Here is a 10,255-nt window from a genome sequence, read left to right on the forward strand (position 1 = left end):
TCCCGTCCACTCATGTATTCCTTCATCCGGTGCCGTAAGCCGCCTCCGAATCGAGCCCACGAAAAATCAGGTGGATCGAGCGCAGAATGTGGGGAGGGCCGGTATTGGGGGGAGCTCACATGGGGAGGAGCTCACGCGCAGGGCACTAGAATAGAAAAACAGAGCACCGCATGGACAACTGCAGCGGCTCATCTCTGATCAACCCGGATCCGTTCAGGAGGTATGCGATCGAATCGTCTATTTGTTTAGTCTTTCAATCAGTCGAGAATCAGAAAACTTCATCAATTATTCGCTCAGTAATTATCCGGTCCGTGGACTCGCGCCTGCTTTGAACTGACCTTTTTGTCGGGTTCAAAATTCGGCGTGGCGTTGAAAATCATTATTCATCTTGAAGGATGACCATTGTCGCCGGCAGCAAGGCTGAGAAGAGCTCACTATTGCGCAGTAGAGGTATTACTGTTATCTTGACTCGGCGATGCCGCCGGCAAAATCTACATTGGATTGACCGTGACCTTCAATCATCACGAAGGCTCCCGAATTTCGCGGGGGACGCGTTTCGCAACGCTCAGGGAATCTGATGCCCAGAATAAAACGGAGCTGTGCTCTTCAGTGATGGGAACGGAGCTGATTTGACTAATAATAGCCGCCCTTCCCTACCAATGTTGCTCATTGACTCTTGATTGTGCTTTCACAAGATTCAGGGCTTCTCCTCACGGTCTCGGCGGTGGGGGATTCTGACATCAGCCAGGAGCGAACGGGGGAGGGGGGCTCAACTCGCTTACCAACTGCGTACCGTTTCATTTTTGAGGACGTTTCGGGCGCACTAAGGTAGCTATGACGCTTCCCACGAGCGATCGCGGGAATCTCCCGGGACTCGGACCGCGGCGGGTCTAGAATGCGTTCTGGCCAAAGAGATCGACGCCCACGTTTTCTAAGAGGACAGTGAACTCACAATCGGAGTTGAAATTCTCGGCGTCAACTCGAGTCGCTCAGTCTTGACCAGAATATTCTGTGTGTGTCACTCTAATGAAGGAATATAGCGATATATCCCGAAATGGCTTCGTGATTTCAGAGTCAGATTCATTTTGATCTCCTCACAGTCGCTCTCGCTTGGATTGCTCCTCTGCTTGGAAGTCTGCGGATGGAACGATTGGAGTTATGGGGAAGATTGGAGGAATTGTCCCCGCTCGACGAGTATTGCCTCGCCTTCGCCCATGGATTTACGAAACCGAACGCTTCCTTTGAAATTAGGTATCCATAAAGTCTTGCGCAGACAGAAGATGATTCAATGCTCATCCCGCTGCCGAGTAAGAGAACTCGAGTTTCGCCTCACCCGCCGAAAGATTTTCGTCTAGGCAGATCTGGGAGAACTAGGTTCACAGGGAAATTTCTCCCCAATCAGCAAAGACCCATCGCCCGGGACATCCATCATCGTATCCCCTCATATCTGCGTCAATCCGGAAGAGAATCCAATGTGGAGTATCCCACCCACGACTTCCAGGGGACGAGGGAACCGGAGCGGAGGGTCCCCCATCACATGCTCCTTCGATAGCCGAGGATCCGACTGATACCAGTGGGAAAAACGAGGTACGACTGGGCAGCAAGCGGTACGGGCCGCAGATAGAGTTTTCTGGAGTCGAATCACGCCAACAACTTACTCCTATATCTCCAATTCGCATGTTCGGACGCGTTCACGGGAGGGGGGGTTGCATATGACGAGTTCCGCAGTCTTGCAGCTCCGTCAGATGGTTTGGAACATTGAACATTGCGGATGGAAGAGATGGAAAGAGCAGAATAAATGGAAGCCCCGAAAGCTAAACGACCAGCAGCGGAGCTGTGGAAACTAAACCGGACGGACTTTGGTGGGAAAGCCAGCCGAGATATTTTATCACGGAACGCGAGCAAGCGGGACGCCATTTCGGAGCTTCACTTCGAGTTGGCCATAGCGGCGGAGAACTTTGACTATCGGAAAACTTCACGAGAAGCGTCAACATGGCAGGAGGAGATTCGTAGCGAAACAGAAAGTGCTTTTGCCCCCGCAGAAAATCGGAGCAATAGCGGAAATCGAGGCGACTCAGGTACTCTCTCGCAGCAAAGGCATCGTGGAAGTAATGGCGATGCTGCTAGGCCGATAGCTGGAACGTGATACCCTCAATGTTAAATTGTCCAGGAGGCGTTCCACCTTCCTCTTATCGCGCCCGGGCTCATCGCTTATGGCTCGTTTCCAGTGCCATAAGCTATGCCAAGCGCGCCAATCCGTTGTGAGAATTCTCGATCGCAAGACAGGTAAATTCAGTCGTGAAATTCGGGGTGTTTGAGACTCCCGAGATCTCTCGCAAGGGCAAATTCACCCTCTTGTCTGAATCGGATCTCAGAGCTCCGACTGATAGAGTGACGTAGCACAGAGTAGGAATTTTCTGTTGGTTCACTAAACGGACGTGCCAAAATGACGCGTAGACCGCAGCTCGGCTCTGGGAGCTTTGATCTCGAGCGGAACGATTTCATGCTCTTCACTACGCGCGTTAAGTTTCATCGGGCTCATAGCTTCCGGGTGTCCATTTGCTGAAGTCTTCGGAATACATCGTGAGGCTCATGAAGATAAACAATGTTTATTTCGCCGTCCGGTACCGCGCGCGATACCCGTGACTGGATGAGAGCCGTCGTGGGGTATAAAGGCAATATTTTTCTCTCGACTCAGAAGATCGTTCCGAAAGAAATGAACTTTCATCGCTCGGATCAGTCACAAGGAAGCCGTGCTCCGATGCGTAAAATTCAGCGGATATGTCGACCTGAATCGAGTCGAATTTTCTTAGGAAAGTTCGGGGACGAGAAGGAAGAACAAACGACGAGCCTCGCCCGTATCCACACTCACTCTAAACCCGGGAATACAGCGTCCGACGAATCCCGGTCTTCACCAGACCTCGGGAATCCACGATACGACGGCGACGCCCTGGGTACGTATTGATAGTAGAGTCGCGGAGTCGAACCCTCATTCGACAGGTAACTCTTTTGCAGTAACTGAGCTCTGCATTTTCCGGAGTAAGACCGAAAGCAATCTAGGAGCGCACGCCTTCTTGATCGATGTGGTCATCAAAAACGTCACAGACATTTAGGAAGGGGGAGCGGTCGGAACACAGGGCAATATCGCTTGAGAGATGCTAAATGATTCGATCGACCGACCCACGGATGGACACTTGAGATGAATAGGCTAAGTGACGCCACAGCGATTTGAATTCCGGTAAAGTCCGTCGCAGTCACGCGAATATCCGATCATTGTGAGAATCGAATCAGCTTGATTCCGCTCGGAGTTGCCACCAACTTACATAAGGATTGAGAAGTGCGCGAAGACTAGCACAGCTTCGAAAATGTTATCCGAGAGATTCGGGTCTTTTGCGAAACTGGCACCATATTTTTGCCGGATCCTCCCTCTTAGCTCAGGCAAACGGCACTGCGTGTCATGAGTTTTTCAGAAACAATTGTTTCAACGTGTGTCTCCATGTTTTCCAGCTTGAATTTTCCTAACCAAACGTTTGAGCGACGATTAATGAATCCAAAATTTAATATTGCAGAACGAATGGATGACGTAGAGAAAAATTCTCCTACGATTCCTTGCTCGTGGAAGAAAGAGGGTCCGCTGAACCTCATGACCGATGGTAACGATCAATTTACACATCCTCGCTTCGAGCTGTACTACCGCCACCTAGACTACTTGCATTTTTGCTCCGATAGGCTCAATACTCCGACGGGGGAAAAGTTCCAACCACGATTCTGAGCAACTGCTCTGTGAGCATCAGAATAACTGTAAGAATGAAACGCGGATCCCACACGCATCTCTCTTCCAGTCTGCCCGAGCCCAGGCCCCAGGCTCACATCTTGCACAGCTGATCGTTCGATTTGGAAATCCCTCGATACTTCGCAGACTGATAGGCTGCCATAGACAATCGGGGAAACGAGAGAGAGAGAGAGTGAACCGCAATGCTGAATTTCGCTCCCAAACAAATCGTGACGTCATGCTGAATCGTTCTTTCATCCTTCTTCTTAATGACAGTCATCTGACCACTTGAAAGTTTTTGTGAATCGCCCTGTTTGTGAAACATAGCGGCAAGAATGATCCGCGGCTCCGCGATGCGCTCCTTCTCGCTTCATATCGTTTCCCCCGGATCGACGCATCAATCAAGTCCATGCATCACGAGTTTTTTCAGCTCATTTTCTTATTTTCTTGTCGCTGTTCTCGAAGGCTCAAATGGAAGTATCCCTCAGAGATGCTCTGAGACGGTCTCATACGAGCGCTCGGCGATCGTTCAGTCGACAAACGAAGTGCCTGTTTTGGACTCTCTCAAGAATTGTCATGCAGGTGACTTTCAACTTACAGAGACCGAGAGCTGAATCCCCTGCTGACTTGTGTTTCCGTGCAGAGAAGCCGTATCGTGTATAAATATATATCCACCAACGATGGCTCTAGTCGGAGAGGCCATAATAACTCCCCACAATCTTTTTCCAACTTCGACGTCGACTTCCTCATTCGTGGGCTAGGAAGCTCGAATAGGCGATAAAGTCTATCTTCCGAAGATAGACTCCCCGATGATAGGTGAGGTCGAGGCAGGGTATCGATATCTACCGAGCCGATCTCACATTTCACCGATGGTTTTCCGGAAATCCTAGGGGATTCCCCGCGATTCTATATCGTAGGGGAAGCTCGGCTCTCTCACCGGGAACCGCTGAGCCGCGATGACTGCTGGTCTTTGGCATTGACAATGACGCTCGAATTCAGGTAAGGCGTCGACTCGTCGCTACACATCTGCTTCGCTCCGTCTAATTCTCCGATGAAACTCCAAGAATTTCGAAGACATTCGAGTACTTCGAATCTCAGACGATGCGAGCACGAAGAACTCCAATTTCTTCGTCCTCCCAGGAGGAACGCAAGCGAAATCTGATAGTTGATTTCCGTTTCACACTTTCTGGCTCCGTCAGGGCCGTAGTTTTTGGAGAGATAGGTGCAGACTATCCCGGACGCCTCACAGATTCCGACAATTGTAGAGGTTTTCCTCTGTATTTCAAATCCTGTTCCGGACAACCTCGCTCGCTTCTGTGAGTGCTGGTCCGGAATTCGATGCGATCCGCAAGCTCGCGGTCGTTAAAGGAAGTCGGTTGCTCGATCAACACGCGATTTTCGGGGGCTGATCGGACACTCCTTGGAGAAAATGTCTTGCTGGTAAACTATGAGAAGTCGGTGATCAAAATCTTCATCTGAAGTGGATCGCTCTTCCGGGAGAGGACCGTCATGGGATTTTACGCAAGTGTCCTCAATCCCCGAGACTTCTCCGGAGCTTCGCTGATGAATTCGCTGAGGCTCAACCTCAGATTATCTGAAAATCATGTCCGACCACACAATCGAGCGCACTCGACGTCAGGCCGCTATCGCCTGGAGGTGGCCACTCCGACGAAGAATGAATCGTCGCGACGAGTGCGACAAGGAAGGAAAGAAAACTCGTTTTTTCTTGCATACCATTGAAGGAAGAACGATTTCGGGACACAGTCCCGGAAATTCAACGACGACATCCTCCTTTGACTGACGGTATGGTATGTTTGCGCTTATTCTACGAATAGCCGGGAACACTCCAGCCGGGAATCAGCTTGCTTGGCACTTCGTCTATCGCAGGAGGAAAATTCTGATGAGCAGTTCCGGAGCTCCTCCGTATGAAATTAGGCGCTCCCGTCGCCTACAAGCCTTTCAATACGGCCAGACTTCCACCGAGCAGTCCAATCTATAGTCCAGGATTCACAAGTAGGTAGATATTCTCCCGACGTATCGCGGATCATGAATTCATGAAGCTCTGGAACCCGCAGAGACTTGAATGTTCCAAGGTTGATGCTTCCGCCAGACTTGGTTCATTATGACACTGAACACTGAATTTACCTGATCAACCCGCTCTAGCTTACTCAAGCTTGTCTTCCGTGCTCACCTTGAGGTACCCAGTTCAATAAGAGATATCTTTGGACCTACACGATCTATGCAACCCTGATTCTTATTCTGAGAGTCAATTGTGGAGCTCGGTTTCCATCGCACCACACCTTCTGAATGAAAATACCTCAGATCCGTTCCAGCTTCAGGGAGCCGACTCGTTCTATCCCGAATATCAAGGAAGCAGTAAAGTAGGGAATTTCTTTGGGGGTCTTCGGGATCCGTCGAGGCCCAAAGCCCCGCTCCAGCGTCTCGTATCCTCAATCGGAGCTGAAAATTTATCGTCTGGTGCAAAGCTTGAATTCTTCTCTCGTCTACAATAGATCAAGTTATCCCGATGTCGAGCACAAAACATCTGTCTCCCTCGCGGAAATTCCTCCATCTCTCCAATATCATGTAGACGATATTCTGTCGACTATCGGTATTCCGGAATCATCAAAATTCACCGGGTTTTCCACAGGTTCAACGGCAGATTGAGTCAGAACGAATCGATCCATCGCTGCTTCCCTCGATGAGCAGCCACTTTAGTCGTTCCTAGAATTACAATAATTCTTGGGGAGGTGAATAGTGATCAGGGTCGGGAAGGAGTAGCAATAATTGCTCTCTACGTGTCTTCCGCGAACATGATTCTCATTTCCAAACTTTTCCCTCCGAGCTCGACGATTTCTACATGGTCCCTTCTAGTGAAACTTATGAGAGCCTATTTCGAAGAGCGAGCCTTTATCCCCCGAATATTCACTCTCTCGGGCTGCCGATCGGTCTGATTTTCTCAAGTTCTTGACAAGTTCTTCTTCTTCTGTCTCAACATTGCAGCTCTTTCTGGCGACCTTCGAACGTAAGTCCAAGTCCGACTCCGAGAACGTGCTTTTCGCTCATAACGAAGAAGGTCTAATCACTAACCGAACCGGATTCTGCCCCGTCTACTTCCATCGTCGCTTTCAGAATCAAAATGAGCATATCTAAGTATTTCCAATGGATTCACAGCGCGGAATGGAGGAACGAGTGTGTCGGAGGACCATTAATCGGGTGCCTCGCCTTGTTTTCGAGTTTTCCGAGTTTTAGAGCGACCGCAAATTTTTTGCCATAGTTTTCATTGGGCAGAGCACACCGCTCCTAGAGTTCCTGATATTTGTCACCTTTTCCCGTGCTATCCTCTTTTATTGACACGAATGATTGAACGATGGAGGTCCACCTCGAGGAGATCCCGTCAAGCTGTAGCGAATGGCGGCAATTCATTCGAGCACGGAACTTTCGTCGTGATCGAGCGTGAAGCGATGCTTAGTATTCTAAGATCACTCCGGTATCTTCGTGCCCAACTCTCACTCCGTAGGATTGTGAATTTCGAGTTTCTGTTCTGTCTGGTTCCCAGTCGGCTGCTCGTTCGACGATTCTCTTATCGTGACGGAAATCTGAAGGCCGCGACGAGCCGGCGCAAAGGTCATATCGTGGTGGTGCGATTTGACAATCACATTCCAAAGTGAGGGCAATCTTTCGTCTAATTAGTTTCCGACGAAGGAGACGAGTTGGGAACAACACACAAAACAACACAGAAAACCGATAGGGTCCAGGGGACCCGTAGCGGTGCCACAGCATCGTCCCGAATAAATACGAATGCATGAAAAAAATCGAAGATGCTGTTCTTCGATGTCGACAGGTGGTTTCTCAGGCTTACCCAATACGTGCACTTGTCGATTGAATTATTCAGAGAGGTAATTTCGATAGTCCTATGAGTAAGAGGGAGAGATGGTACGTGAACTGGACAGAACAAACAATGAAACGGCAAGAGAAAGGGCGAAAAACCATTCACTTGAATAAATAAATTTTTATTTCTCTTCATATCTTGGTCTGCCTTCCCTTGTAGGTATAAGTACAGATTGCAGATTGTTCTACCATGATAAGCTACTTGAGAGTTGAGACGCTCTACTGAGTCTCGAGAATCTACGATGTGGTCGATCGATGGGATGACTTCGATGAAGATGCGGATTGCACATTGGGCGAGACATTCGCGTTTTGACTAGAGATTCTTGAAGCTATTCTCTACAGTGTTTCTCGAACTTGCGAGACCTCGATCACTCGTAGTATCCGATGATTGATGTTGAGATGGTAGAGATCGAACGGCCGTTTTCTGGCGATTCGACTCGCCTTTTGTCGCTCCCGCATCCACATATCGTGTCCTGCAAATCTGCGCGAACCTCCCAACTCCTCCAGATGTAAATGATTGGATCCAGTATGAATTTCGTTGTCATGAGAGTTGTTCTCGCCATATCTCCTGCCATAATTAGATAATATCGATCCCAATCAGACTCGTAGAGCGGACAATGCTCACAGAATAAAATCGCGAAAACCAAATCTGGCAGAAAACCGAAGCTGAATGTTATCAGTATACAAAGCGAGGTATAGAAATGCTTCCGGGAAACCTCCGTGTACCGGGGTCGGCAGCACAGAGACACTATCAGAACACAGTAGAGGATCCAAGACACGCCGAACGGAGCCGTCACAACCGACGTGATGATGAGGAGAGCGTCGCTGTCGAACACTTCCACGGAATGCGTCCGGCACGCCGTGCTCGAAAAACCGGTTCGAGGCAGGTAGAAGTAGGTGAAGAAGAGAATGGCCCCTACCCATTCAAGGGCTATAACTCCGAAGGCTCGACGCTTTGACAGCATGTTGGAATTTACCCAGATCAAGGGTCTGAAGAGTTCGATCGCGTGTATGGTGCCCACCGTGAGTAGATTCAAGGAGGCCACGAAAAAAGCTGATGCAGCAACGAATTGAGCAAATAGAGCGGTGCAATGATACTCCGTCTCATTAAACTTGACGATCGCTACGGTTTCAACATAGAAGAGGATTTGAATGAATGCTATGGAGATGTTTATCAAGAGAACGTGGAGGTTCAAGATGAAAAGCGGGCTCGCCGGCCTCTTCAACCACCCACTCGACACGAGTATGAGCGCAGACAGGATAATGGCAAGGACATTGATGGCAGCCCTTATCGAACGGTAACCGAATCGAAACTCAGCGATCTTATAGAGATCCTCCGGGAATTCCGTCGTCGGGAGAAATAGCTCCGTCGCGTTCATCGACATTCTGCTTCAACGCGAGCGTGTCCGTCGTCTCGCCGTGTCCTCACTGCCGTCGGTGCGGGAACGTCGCATCTAGCCGCTGCATCTGTGGAAAAACAAAGCTCAGCGCGTCAAGGTTTTCTTCCAAGTCGAGAAGATTCCCAAAAGTTCTTTCCCAGATTTCCTCTATCATTGATAGACTGGTAATTCCGTTTCATCCGTTCAGGCTCGAACTCGAGTTCAGCCGATAGAGAGCGCGTCTCCGAGAAATCCGGATACTGACGAGCCGAGGATCACGGGTTCGAGACTTGCTATTAACACGCAAAAGAGCTCTACTGAAGCTCCGTGCAGTCCCCGAATTCGTCGCTCAAGCGAACGATCCTCGGACGCCTATCCGACTGATCATTGCTCGGGTTTCGATAATTCTGCTAGCCGTCTAGAGCAAAAGCTATGTTCCCCGAGCAACCCTTCTATTCCTTCCGCGCAGGAGTGGGCTGGGTCGACAGACTACTGCACCGCCAAAAACTTGCTGACCGAATCCTATAGACACGGCCGGGGATTCAATTTTTGTAGAGCAACGAGGGAGGCAAACAAGAGAGCGACAACAAGTGATGGGTAAAGACGATCGAGAAAAATAAGGAGCGAGCTTGCACCAAACAGCTGATTTGAGTAATAGCCTTGCTGCTCAAAAACGAAGCCGTGGCACGCCTCAAGGCGCGTCGGAAGTTTTTTTCGCTGTGGCGATTCGAACCCACAGAACGTCTCAAGTCACGACTGACCGACCGACAGACAGACTATGAAGGGACGGACGGACGGCCCGTCGGTCAGTCAGACTGTTCGGCATGATGCTATCCGCGCCGCATTGGAACATTTCACCGCAACATAAAAAATGGAAGACGCTATGCGCGCTTGCTTTAGGCGGTTTTGGATTCCGGAGAGGCGAGGTCTGCCGTATTCTCGGGGAGCCGTTTCAAGATTTGTCGGGGTGCTCCAGTGTTCGATGACATCGAAAAGAATCACCCGACGGGAAGATCGATGATCCAGTGGTCGAACAGGCGATGACGGATTCGCATAGACAGAATAAATAGCGTTCTGTTTAGTCGGAAGCTCCCCCGTTCAACCGAGTTTGAACAATTGATTGGAGATTTCGTCGAGTGGTCATATTTACTCGACAAACCCACGCACGTCTGTTTGACTGTTCGACTGATTCATGTTCGTGTTCGATGGAGTC

The 10,255-nt window shown here is 49.7% G+C and overlaps 1 protein-coding gene across 1 annotated transcript; it reads right to left on the minus strand.

The window, feature by feature from the left end:
- Nucleotides 1-8,031: 8,031 nt before the first annotated feature.
- On the minus strand, nucleotides 8,032-9,048 carry LOC108864517 (uncharacterized). The gene has a single exon (XM_018640330.1). The coding sequence runs from the start codon at nucleotides 9,046-9,048 to the stop codon at nucleotides 8,032-8,034; it is 1,017 nt and encodes a 338-aa protein (XP_018495846.1).
- Between the last annotated feature and the right edge of the window lie 1,207 nt (nucleotides 9,049-10,255).

Source organism: Galendromus occidentalis, unplaced genomic scaffold (assembly GCF_000255335.2).
Source record: "Galendromus occidentalis unplaced genomic scaffold, Mocc_1.1 scf7180000077482, whole genome shotgun sequence".
In the NCBI taxonomy this organism is placed as follows: domain Eukaryota; kingdom Metazoa; phylum Arthropoda; class Arachnida; order Mesostigmata; family Phytoseiidae; genus Galendromus; species Galendromus occidentalis.